General features: G+C 41.3%; 1 protein-coding gene across 5 annotated transcripts in view; it reads right to left on the bottom strand.

The window, feature by feature from the left end:
* Nucleotides 1-13,465, bottom strand: part of PHLDB2 (pleckstrin homology like domain family B member 2) — a 113,255-nt gene that overhangs the window by 34,043 nt on the left and 65,747 nt on the right. For all 5 annotated transcript variants that reach the window (XM_041124909.1, XM_041124910.1, XM_041124911.1 and 2 more), the window contains exons 4-6: nt 12,858-13,241; nt 10,409-10,552; nt 9,394-9,531 (exon numbers count right to left, since the gene is read on the bottom strand). In XM_041124909.1, the coding sequence (XP_040980843.1) occupies nt 9,394-9,531; nt 10,409-10,552; nt 12,858-13,241 (666 nt within the window). The remainder of the gene's footprint in view (nt 1-9,393; nt 9,532-10,408; nt 10,553-12,857; nt 13,242-13,465) is intronic.

The following is a 13,465-nucleotide window of genomic DNA, read 5'->3' as shown; positions in this document are numbered from 1 at the left end:
GTCCCTGAAGCCCAGCTCTCTGCTACCTTCTAGAGTCACACTGGCATAGTTGCCTTTTCCTACTTCTTGTTCTGTAGTTATGCATGTCCTGTCATATGGTCTCTAACTCTCCTTAATACTCAAAAATTAACAGTATCTGCCCCCAAATTTCAGCTTCTTCTTTTGGATGCTCCAAGAACAGTTGAATTCTGTCACAGCATCCACTCATTTGTCCTCTTTCCAGTCCCAACTGTTATTTAATTTTAAAATCAAATGCATGGCTCAGCAGGTGTTATATGATCAGACACTCTGCAGCACCCTTACGGCACATGCCACAGAGAAGGAACTTCTTTTAATATACAGCACTTGCCATTTCAAACTGTGGGAAAACAGTTTCTTTCTCTTTGTTGTTCCTGACAAGGTTCTCAAATCCTCACGCACGGTGGAGGCACAAAAACGAACATGTATTAGCTGCCTGCTTTCTTTATGGTTTTATCTCTAAATCTAAGTGGGATCAGGGGCTGGGATTTCATTTTCCCAGTATTTAAAAACAACAACAGGAAGCATTCTCATTCAAGCTCAATGTCAACCAAATTCCCAGCTCTGTTATTTTCATTTATACGTGCAGCTTCACGGCTCATACCATCGGCCAAACAAAATGCTGAACACAAAAGCTTATGTTTTTTTTCTAAGCTTGCAAAAGCGAACAACTGAGCCGGCATATTCAATTACCTGGACTTCCTATATCAGCTTCTGTCTTATAACAACAGCAGAAGAGCTCAGAAGTGTGGAGGATGTAGCACGTGCGAGCTGCACAGTGAGGGAGAAGCATGCAGCTCTTGAGAGGTCACCTCTAGACCTCTGTCCCCAGGGAACCCCATTTGCTGAATCATCCTTACTTTCAACACAGAAAGAAATCTATGAATAAACTGGTAGTTCCCCTCCTCGCAAACCTTGCTGTCTGTTTAACATTCAGCCTACGGTCTGCCGCATTGTTTCTCGCTTTCCTTTTCTGCCCACCCTGCCACCTAGAGCAGCAAGGACTTCTCTGACCTTAGCTGCAGCATCATGCCTCTGAAGCTATTAATAGCTCTCTAAGAGTCTATGCGCTGCCACAAGCACGCTCATTCATCAACGAGCAAGTCAATTCTCAAGTGTGAGGAGACATCATCAGCAAGTATAAAACTCCCTGAGAATCCTGCCAGAGATACTGTTACTTCCCTCAAGAAATTAGAAATGTATTCCTTTGAGATTGAAAGTGATACTCATCTGGTCTATTTATAGCATAGGAAGTGCTAACATCCCACCAAACTGGCTCCCTGCAAAATGTGCAGTCTTAACAGGAAATACCACTTTCAGCAATGAGAGGCATTATATGTTTTGCAGCTGTGCAGTTAAGTTCACTGACATCTCTGGCTGTGCATTGGTAAAGTTCATTTAATTCACAAAAAGGAATTTGATAAATAAATGAATAATCGGGATTTTTTCATACAGTCTCTTCTACAAATGGATCAAGGCAAGTTCTTTTAGAAGGGAAAAGATTAATAACTTCGCAAGCTAAGTGCAAGATGCAGACGAGGCGGGCCTGCGGCTGACTCCACGAGCTGTTTGCTCAAGAGCAGCCAGCAGCAGAGCTGTGAACAGAACCCATGCGCTCCAGCTGCTCATCCTCATTTAACCGCATGAGCTTGTACTTGTTAAACATTTCTCTGCAGACAACTGCTTCCCAGCCCCAGTGTTGACTCCGGAGTCGCATTAATTGCAATCTGGCTGAATTCTTAACATCCTGTTTCCAGAGAAAAGAAGTACAGCTCAGTAAAGCATAACATCTGGTCTTAGCCTACTGCCCAACTTGCCCCATGGTCTGCCTCTAGATACATGTTAAATGAACTTGGGATCAGCCCGGATACAGAGCAGGACTGTCTTGGTTTTTGATGATGCTGGGGCACAGCTTGGATCAGTTTTGGAAGATATCTGAATATTGTGATGGATAGCAGTAGAAAAAATTGATGTGTGACAGTGTCCCCCAAAAGCACAGACATAGGATGTCAGCAGAGCACCCATGGTATAAACACAGACCAGAAGTGATCAACATGGGTCACAAAAGGAAATCAACCTTTAGATCTGGTAGAATTGATTTTAGGGCAAAGAGAGAGAAAAAGAAGACTATATATCCAACACATCTCATAGATTATGAGGACACAGAGGAGATAAAAGGACAGTATTAAAAACAATCATAGCCCCTAGAAGAATGGGAACAACAGAAAGAGACCAATTGCCTCAGTGCTGTCTCCAGTGGTTAAGGATGCCCTGTGCTTGATCAATACTGCTACTTAAAACCCCGGCAGGTCCCCACACCCCTTCTGCAGAGAAGTCATCCTACTTTTTGATTTGTCATTCATCACATTCTGCTACTGTAGGCAGGCAGGCTAAAACTGTAGAGCGGCATGTGTCTGCATGTGTATGTGCCTTCTGAATCAACCTTCCTGCTTCAACTGGTAGACTCTGCAGAAATGAGTCAGAGTAAATGCGGATGAAACAGAGAAAGCTTCTCAAAAATCCAGGTAAAAATTGGAAAAAAAACAAAGTGAGAAAACTATCATTTTTACCAGGTCACTCTGAAATGGATTGTATGGCTAGGTGAATTGGCTCACTCTACAACTTTCCAACCCCCATTCCCCAAAAAACCCCCAACAAAAACCCAACATATGTGTTATTTTCAGAAAGAAAGAGAAACTGCAAAAAAACCTACAAGCCATAAACGAAGCAAAAAAAATACTGAATGACTTCCCATCCAACAGGCTCTTATACTTTAAATGTTCCAGTCTGAAGTACTCCAGGATCTCCCTCAGCCCAACCCACCTGCAACTCATCATGTTTTAGGATAGCAACCTCTCATTACCCACACCAAACTTCAGACATGCATGCCCTGTCTCTCAGTATGTAATCAGCTAGTCTCACAACTCTCACAGGTTTCTGAAAAATAAGGAGAAGCACATGCAGTTCTTTGTTCTGAAAAGCTTATCCATCTCATCTTCATGCTTTCATCTCTAGCCAAACTTTATTTTACACTCCAGAAGAACATCCCTCCCCTTCTTCAAAATAATCTACAGCAAACAGAAGGACTGCAAAAGCTAGAAGTAGAGGAGAAAGAGCAGACTACAGAAATTATTCCTTTCCACTCAGAAGTGGTGTGATGTTACAGAGTTTGTCCATTCAGTAAAACAATTGGGAGAATAAGTGGAAGAGCAAAAAAATTTGACTTTAACAACTCACTGATGAAATTGGCCTAACCCTTGCCATGAATTGTAAGAAAATAGTCTAGTCCCTAACAGAAAGCAGGCTAGGAAATGTTATCTGCTCCTCAGTGGTTACTTGCTGAAAGGGGCAAATGGTACATTTGGGGAAAGCATTAAACCTGAGGTCTACCAACTCTTCCAGCATTCTTGCAAATTGAAAGCATTTCCAATGCTATGGCTGATACATATCAGACTGCATACAACTCTGATTAAAAAAATACCATTGAAATGAAACAGATAGTCCTGTGCACAAACTGTACATGCTCCTTTTCTATATTTTTCAGACTACTCCTTCCTGCATTCCTTGATCTCTTTCAGGACAGAAGCATAAAACTTATCACGATTTAGTTATTTGTCACAAAATCCCTGTGAGTTTCATGAAGGAAGCCATTAAGAGGAAAACAAAAAAAGTATGCCAGGCATATGAAAAGGAGCATAATATGATAGAAGAAGGTATTTCATAATAGTTCTTTTTACTGTGTGAGTGGCAAATAATTTATTATATGCATCATAACAGACTATACAGTGATGGCATCTGTATGAGAGATCTCAATGGTTTTGTTTCACATGCATGTATCAAGCCAATGTTAAAAAGCATTTTAGATCAGAGTAAGCAATCCCTCAGCTGTAAGTAAAAAAAATCACAGTAGTTGGACACATTAACTCGCTCCTAAGACAACTCAAGTTTTTTGGAATTTCTAAGCTCATTCTCCGACCATTGCAATTTGTTGTTCTAGTGAACAGATCGGGAGGCAAAAGAAAACCCCTGATTCTAGAGCACTGTTGTTTCATGAATGTAGAAGTAAGCATTCAAAGCAGAAGAAAAAAGTGAGAAAATTAAAATTCTGTATAGTCTTCAACATCTAGACAACAATAAGAGGATTTCCCTTAGTGGTACAATCCATTCTGCTATTTCCCTTATGACTGTTCTACAAGAAGGCTTGTGAATACAGATTTTTCTCCTTGAGTCTTCATAATCATCTTTTTCCTCACTAGTGTTCTCTCTACAGGATATCCTTATGTGGATATACCTAGTGGATGCAAGTATTCCGCAGAATACTTAATGTTGTGTATCTTAAAGAGGTTAATAATGTTATAGACACGATAACTCAACCATTTAAATCACTTGCTTACATCTTGCTGAACTGGAATCTTACCAGGAAAGATCTAAAAGGCTATGCTATGAGGCATAAATTTGTCAGATTCATCAGGATGAAAAAAAACAGCAGGAATTTTGAATCCAGAAGAGAAAGGACTGAGTAGAGACCACCAGTATATTTAACTTTGATTGCTGGTGTCCCCCTTCATATGGCTCATCAGGCAGCTGCTCTTTCCTTGGCTCAATTCTTGCAAGTCTTTGCAGTACTAATTCAGCAAAGAGGCCGAGCTTCAAACGTTTTGGTATGTCTGGGATATTCTGTTAATGACTGAAAAATATTTCCACAAAAGCATGCGGACAAAATTAAATGTATTCCAAAAAAAGATGAGTTATCTGCTACCAGCTGCTCCTGATTTCTGCTCTCGAAAAGGGACAGGAAACCCAGTCTGATAAAAGAGTGCCAGAGTACGTATTTCCACCATGCATAAGGCAAAGGCCCTCCAGAAGAAAATGAATAATCTCCCTCTCTTAAAACGCCGTCTAAACTTTTGCATAAATAATTGTTTTGAAACTCTCTGCCAAAACTCCCATTTAGGTATGATTACCTCCTACAGCACTTCTGCTGAATTCATTACTCATTTTCAGTTATTCCTGTTTATTCATGCTTGCTGATCCATTTTTTCTTTCCCCAGCTATGTTGTTACTTTCAACTCACGCTTTAACTTGGAGACATCAGGCATGGCTAATTATTAAGCGTCTTTCTCCACATATGCTGGACTGCATGTTTTAAAACTACACAGACTAAGGAAGCACTGTATGAAAAGAAAGTACTTTGCAAATCTGGATTGCATCCAATTGGGCAAATACAATTTTCTCCAGCTTCCTTATAGACATGCGTCAATCCTGAACTAAGTCTCGTGAGCAAAGGGCCATCGGGAGGAAGTCATAATTGTAAATAGCACCAGGGACCTGAGGTGCTATTCCACTTGAAACAACAGCATCTTTATTGTACACCTACATTACAGTAACATCAATAAGTGCCGCAGTAATTACAGGGAGCCGGGCCCGGATGGCAGGGAAAAGGGAGATTGGCTCACCTGCTTGCTTGTTTCTGGGCACTGCCCAGCGCAGCTCTCTCCAGAGCACGCTGCACTCAAAGTAATTTTGTCGATACCTGTAGCAAAGCTCTTTCCTGGAAAGCTTCAAGCTACATCTGTCAAATTGTGTTACTAGCAACTTATCAGGGCTGTCCCTGCATAACTGGAACTTGCAATTAATAGCTTAAATGCTGCTATTCAAATATGCAGTTGGTCATCTTTTTCTGTGGATAAAACCAAATATCTAGCGCATGGTAGTTAAAAAAAAAAAAAGAAAGAAAGAATGAGACAGTTGTAGGCTGTGCTCAAGAAGCATGGTCATGGAGGCAAAGCCGGACCTTCCTCCATACACTAGCACGGTTTCCAGCATAGCTGAAAGCACAGGCCATGCCAAACAGCTCTGGAAGTAGCTACCCCAGCCAGGACAACTGAGTCCTGTCAGCACTTGTACCTGGCAGAGATGCACCACAGCCAGAACTATGCCAAGTCCTGCAACGACACTGAAAGGCTCTGTCATCGCCTTTTCAAAATGGCAACCGCTCGTAGTTCTTATTTCCAAAACTTAAGTAAATGAACACTAATTGCTTCGTTCCTTACAATGTGTGTGCTGGCATACTCACAAAAGCAAGGGAAGCACTTTGAACTCACCACAGGGTGTGCGCTACATTATCTTCCCCACTGATTCACTTGTTCTTCCTCACCATTAGTCCTGCCTGACACATGTTCAGGTAGGGCTGAGCACAGGACTCGAACGAGATCAGAATGCAGCCTACCATATAATGTACAAGCCCACCTGCAAAATCCGTTCCTGATTTACAAGCGAGGTGCTGGGACACAGAGACATTGTACCGCAGCAAAGAGCACACTGGCACAGCCCAAAACCGAACTCACAACTGTCCTGCCATCTGCCTTCAAGTATGATTTCCAGTCGATTCTCCTGCCTCGCAAGTGCTAGAAACTGTGGCTTTAAAACTGTGGCTTTAAAATCGTGCAAAAGTTGGCAAAACTTTGTGTCCTCATCCAAACAAATTGTGCGCAGGGCATTAAAAACAAATTAAAAAAAAAAAATCAAAGAATCGGATAGAAAGTAGTACAAGAGCTTCTACCTACAGTCTATTTCAAGTACATAACATGGCCCAATAATTAGATTGTAGTTTATGATCTCTCTTTTTAAGAATTTCACAAGTTTTTCAAACAGGTGCATGGGTAAGGATGAAACACAACCGGGCAGGGGTTTCCTGTCAAACAGGTGCTGAGATCAGTGGCAAATTCCAGGAGACACTCAAGTTGCTCCAGAGACAAGTGCCATCATGTACAGCACTAACGCCCCACCATCGTTTCGTGAGTGAAATTAACTCTTCTCACTTCAAGACAACACCATGCGGTGTATTCAGATATCACTCCCTCACCCTGACAGAAATGTAACCACTGTCCGAGCAATGGGACCCGACAGCTTCTTGCCAGGAAGCCCCACCAAAACCAAGACCACCAGTATGATTCGGGGTGAAATATTCAGGCAACTAGAAGAAACCATTACCATTGTGCGGCCACTGGGACACTTTTTCTTGCAAGAAACAACACAAAAAGTACCATCAGCAGGGTGGTAGCCAAAACCTGAGCCTTAACTCTGTTGAGGAGGTCGTAAGTTTCAAAATATTTCAGCAAAAAGGACCACCTACCACCTCCACCCGAGCACCCCTTTTCTGGGGGGTTGACCTGTACTACTACAGAGCCAAGATGTTGCCCATCTTGCATCAGATCTGCAGGGCTGCAACCTTAAACGTACAGACACACAAATCAAGCTTTAAAAAAATGCTTGTTCTTTCAAGTCAGCCAGAACTTTTATTTGTTGACATGATGTGTGCCATCTGTTTTGCTGGCTGACACTACTTTCTCCAGAACACTTCAGCTGTCGCTTTATATTTTGCCCATTTGCAGAAGCTTGTCTCCCATTTCTTTTTTAAACTTTCACTTCTATGCAATGCTGTCAGACATCTTCCAGAGCAAAACCTGTGGGCTCTCTTAGAGTTTATTTCTACAAAGATAATTTCAGTATTAACTGAGCCATGGCTTTAAGTCTAGAGCATGCACTCACAGCTGGGTTTTTGGTTTGTTTGTTTAAAAAAAAAAAGGAACACAAAAGAAAGGACAACTAAAAAATCATAACTGATCTGACTAGTGACGTGCTTCATACTGAAAAAAATGTTTTGAGTGAACTTGCCTTTTAAATTACAGAAGTGCTTTTTCTAGGCTGCTTTCCATGTTTCAGTTCAACTGAAAATTTAAACTAGACCTGGCATTTTAATTTTCTGACTGCTACACACTAATGTTCCATCATATGATTGCAAGGAAATTTAAACAACCTACAGGTTTTAGAATAATTTCCATTAGTTTTATTGAACTTTGAGGCAACTAGAGAACAAATACAAAAGGCAAAAGATCTCTTGAATTTCTGGATGTGTTATTTGTTACCACCTACCACCCAAAACTTCTAACAGCATCCTTTTGGAGGGTATCTGCTTGCACCACCCTATCTGCTGTTACCAACTTTAAACTCATCTTTATACCAAAAAGCAAGTATGAAACACGTTCCATGGACAACTTAAAACGTGACCACAGGCAACATTGAAAGCTGAAGGATTGTTGAGGGGTACACAAGAACAAGGAAAAGTGCAGGCAGGAAAGTCCACAGAAGTTCAAGCTTAAACTGGATGTGTCCAGTCACTCCGCAGGGCAGAGAGGTGGGAGCACCATTCTCCTTCTCAGACACGGGCTTGATGAGTACAGCCACAAACCAGCATTCAGGCTCATGACAGGGTAGGCAGAAACTGAAGACAAAAAGCTCAGAATAAAACAATGCAAGCTGCAAGGCGTGAATTAAACGGGAACTGTGAAAGAGCTAAAAATGTGCAGCTTGTCTAAGCAAAAGCAAATAATGCAGAAGACGTCCAGATATTTCTGGAAAGCTTAAAAAAAGAGGGGGAGAGACTAGCTAGAGTATTTCCACAAGTGACAGGTTTAAATTATGAGGTAGAGGATGAAATTTAAAAAGGAAACATTACTGGCTGAAAGCCCTGGAAAAACTTCCTGACCTTGAGATATTATTGGCCGTGGCACATCCCCCGTGGAGAAGGAGCTGTCCCCATGGAGAGGCCAGCAGAGCCTGCTGCAGGGAACCAGCACTCCCTGGTTTGGGGGGGACAGCTTCATCTTGCAGGCCCTTTCCATTTCTGTACTGAAAATCCTATTACAGCGCTATCCAATTTTGCAAATACGTGCATATATACATTTGCTGTGTATTTGAGAGCAATTAAGTCTCTGACTGTATAGGAGAACTAATTAATTCCTCGGACTTAATCGCAGAGAGAATGTTCCACAGTACTAAAACTGTCAGTCAGTCAGCAAACAAAATAAACCAAAATAATTGCTTTAAAATTATGTACTTGACAGACGTCTTATGTATACCATTCTGTATAACGATAGAGCCATCTTCTGAAACCACAGCCTTCTTTCATTCTGTTCCTTTGCTGAGAAAGGATTTTTTTTTTTTTTTTAATTCAAAATATATAACCTACAATGGAAGGTAGTGGAACAGTTCAATTAATACTGTTCTTTTAAACAACAGGTAACTCAAGTCCAAGCCCTATATGGATTTTTTATTAATCAAAAATAACTTCACAGTAGGTCAGGTCTTTTTACTTAAGTGTACTATATTTTGCTTGTCAAGTATACCTTGGGAAACAAGATTGTTAGAGGGAGATGATGGTGAGACAACTATTTTTTTCTTCCATATCTATCAAGTAAATTTACTGCTAGACAGTACTTCATAAAAAACTCTCCATCAATATGTTAATCATATAAATGTATTTTGAAGATCAAGGGGAACAGAGCATACAGCTAGCTAAGATAACTCAATTACCTTTGTCTTTTCACCAATAACATTTCTCTCCAGCTCAGCTATTTTTCTGTTCAGATGATCCAATATTTCCTTCTCTTTCAGCAGCTCTGTTGTTTCAGATTTCTGTTCCCCATCCAAAAGGGCACATTCCATATCCAACTAGGAACACAAAACATTTTTCAGAAGCAGTCCAGATTAAGAAGAAATCTTGATACACATTATTTTCTGGGGGAAAGGGAGTGAGTTGGTGATTATTCACAAGAAAGAAACGTTTTAAAAATAGGAAGAAGAAAAAAAAAAATTAAGTTTTACTGCCACAAAAGTTAAAAAGAGATCAGAAATCTGAGAAAAAGTAAAACTGCAACATAAAATACTGCAAAATAAAGTCCAAACCAACTTTAGTTTGAAGATTCTTTTTTTCCAAAACTTTTTCTTTTCTATCTCTTCTCTGTGCTTCCTCCTGTTATGATACTGTACCGACTCTCTGTGCCCAGGCTCCGTAGGAAACCCTCCTGGAACAGCTGTTTCTTTCCTGTCACTGATAATTGGAGCAAGCACAACCCAAATGCCTGGCCAGCTTAGTCTGCAACTGTGAGATTCCAGAAGGCAAGAGGGTGCCAACATACCCTTGCCACCGTAAAGCCAAGCAGGTTTGAAAGGAAGTTGTCTCACTTCCTTTCTCTTTAAACGGTCACAGGAGATACCACCATAAAACTCCAAAGTTACACAAGGTATTTAGATCAATTGAGTGACCATTAAACAAGCAAGATTGTTCTAATTCCACTGAGGAGTATAATGGTTACAGCTGGGAAAGGCTAATCCGAGCATCACATCCATCTCCCAGCTGGGGAAAAATAACCTTCATAGTAGGACACTCCCAGGTCCGTGATTCTGTGCCTAATGCTGGTGAAAAAGCACAGACTATGAAGGCTACATACATCCATGAGTTCCCTATGTACTTGCTGAACCCATCAGACTTATGCTATGTAGACATACCTAACAAGCAAGACATTTAAAACCAAAACATATTTCATACCTCTCTCGAGGATTCATCCATCTGGTCATTTAAATCTTTGATCTTCTGCTCAAGTTCTTCCAAGTTATTCAGTATTACTATGCGCTCCTCCTCCAGTCGACCAAGCTCCTGCCCTCTTTGCTCATCACTTGTGCATTCTGGTATCTGCAGTTGCACGTTACAAGAGGTTCATTAGAAAAAGAGTTAAACACTGTCTTTCCTTCCCCTTTCATATTGTGTTCGTTTTAGACAAGTACGGTACTGCTTGTTCTGAACCCATTACCTATTTCATATCTACTATATTGCTATTTCTATATTTAGAAGGCGCACAAGAGAAACAAACATGATACTTTACTTCCAGGCATTGGAAGTAAATACTTTACTTAACAGTAAATACTATTCATTCTACAGGAATTATTAAAACCTAACTTTTGAGAATACTTTACATGCTGGGCTATTTAGGTTGTAAAAATCCAATTTTTCCCTTATAAAAATAACACAGGTAGATGAAGACGCTTTTTCTGTAAATTTCAGCTGTTCATATAATAAAAGCCAGGAGGTAGGATAGGACATTTTCATAACTAGCCATTAAGATGGGCAGCTTCTGTAAAATAAGGGCAAAAGTTGGTTCTGTCTCCCCAGTTAGCACTGACGAAGTAGTACCCCTAACGTTGCTCTTTTCATTGCCATTTACTTACTAGATAACTGTGCCAAGAAGTAAACAACATTATTAAGAAAATACCTGTGATCATATACCAGCAAAGGCTAGATCAAAGAGTATTGAGTTTCAAATGTGTTCTTCATGTTCATCTGACCCCAGGGGCTTGCGATCCAATTACTCTGGTAAGGCTGCTCGCTCATTGTCCCCAGTCAGAATTAGAAGCGGGCTGTGTGCAGGGCTTCGTGTTAACCGCTGGACCACACAGCCTTGCTCAAAAGAGGCTCAGCTCAGCTACTGAATGGCTATTCTGAGAGCTGGCATTTTATCCTGAACAAATCTGATCTCAATATTTTAAAACAATGAGCTGTGTTTCATTAACACAGTTACTTGTTATTGCTTTTCTCAGGGCTTAGCAGAACACCCTTTACAATGAATGAATGAATGGTATTCCTTGATTAGCATTAGTAATCCTAGCAGGAAAGCCTCTTTTTGTCCGGTATCCTGTTCGGATAATGCTGACATAACATCTTCGATTTCAACTTCCTAATAAGGATTTAAAATAGCATCGCTGACTTGCACGAAGAAAGCTACAAATGGGAAAGAAATGCAAGACCACAGTAACTTGTAAGTGAAATGTCTTACTACCTTTTCAACATGGAAGGACCAAGTAAAGCCATAATAGCACGTTTCTGTTCAGCATAATTTCACACCGAAAGACTCAGCAGACGGATTTCCAGAGAGATCCCCTTTATAAGATAAAATGTTTTTCTATCACACCTCTCTCTTCTTCTACACATACACACTTCTGTTGACTACAAATACGTAAGAAAGTTAAGCAGAGGTTAAATACAATTCATGTTAGGCATACAATCATGCTGAAGCTCATACAATGTGTAAATAACAGTAAAAAGGAGAGACACAAAGTATTTCGAAGATGTGAGTTTGTTAAACGGAAACCTGCTTTTGTGGCTTTTCTTGGTCCTATTATGCTCCTGATTCTAACCCTTGAATATAGTTATTTAACACACTGCCTGTCTGTCACCAGGATTTGCTGCACTGCTGGTCTGGCACACCAGAGCCCAGGCACTGACCCAAGACGACGAAAGGCCCCTGCCCCAGCCCAAAGGAGGCTGCTGCTGCCCTAGCTGAAGGGAATTGTTACTCGAAGCTCATTTTCTAAAGGACAATTTCCCTTCAGTAATAAAACAGCAGCGTGAGGTACGCAGGAAAGGAGCTGCAGCTTATTAAACAGAGGAGCTGGGTTAGAGAGGCGGGAGGCTGGCTGCCGCCGCGTGCCCCATCAGAGGCAGCAGCTGATTTGACAAGTGGCTCAGGTCCAACCCCGGGAAAGGAGACAGGACAGTAAATTCGGCTCAGGCAACTCCTCTTCACCTCCCATGCGACTGCTCTGAGAAGACATCCTCCTCTTACAGAAGACGGGAGCCTCAGGCTGGGAGAAGATGGCAGAGCTTCCCTTCCCTCCGACACCCCAGCACCGTGCTAAGCAGGGTTCCTGAAACCTTCCTTATTTGAGTAGCTATAATTGTTCAAGCAAATCCTTCTCCCTCGGAAAAATCTTAAAACGTTTCCCGAACTATACCTACCTCTGGAAAAAAAAACCTTCCAGTGCCAATAGCTTCCACAGAAAATGAAATAATCATTTGCTGGCTGCTAAGTGGTATGAGCTCTGAGATCAATTCTCACACCTAAGCCACCCTAACTGTGGCCCCTGCCAGGACAGCTGACTCCTAGAGAAGGATTTTGGGCAGTCGAACCTGGATGGTACTCTTTCCTCTTACAGAGCATTACCTTTGGTGTGATGCTTAGGTAGGATGATTCGGCGGCATCCTTCAGGAAGGTGGGAGCAGCGAAATGTGGAGGCTTTGCGCTTTCATTGAAGTGTTCGTCGGCTCTCAACCCTCTAGAGGAGAGGAAAGCAGCAGTGCCGCGACTGTGGCTGCTCAGCTCCGAGAAATCCGAATCGCTTGCAGATGATTTCAAGTGGCCTCTGAACCTCGTTTCCAGATTCATCTGGGAGTCTTCGAACACCGAATCCTCATCGGAGAGCTGAAGTTTTTCGAGTTCTTTGTTAATTTTTTGAACATCAGCAACTGTTGTAGCTGCAGCGGGGTCGCTGTCAGATTTGGAGTATTCTGCACACAGATTGAGGATTGTCTCTAGCCGCTGTCGTTCCTAGTTTTAAAAAAGATAATAGCACTAAGCGTCACATGTGAACTAAAGTAAAGATGAAGTTAAAAAGTTTGCTGGGTTTTTAAGGGGTTTTTGTTTGGGGTTTTTTTAGAGTGAAGGATTAAAGTCCTCCAGTTCCATGTATGTCTCTAGCACTTCGAGATAATAAACAGATACACATAAATAAATTACAGCGCAAGATGAAGAATCAAAGTTAACATGGAAGA

The sequence above is a fragment of the Aquila chrysaetos genome, chromosome 7 (assembly GCF_900496995.4).
Source record: "Aquila chrysaetos chrysaetos chromosome 7, bAquChr1.4, whole genome shotgun sequence".
In the NCBI taxonomy this organism is placed as follows: domain Eukaryota; kingdom Metazoa; phylum Chordata; class Aves; order Accipitriformes; family Accipitridae; genus Aquila; species Aquila chrysaetos.
The sequence above is the reverse complement of the archived record's forward strand: the minus strand, read 5'-3'. Positions and strand labels throughout refer to the sequence as shown.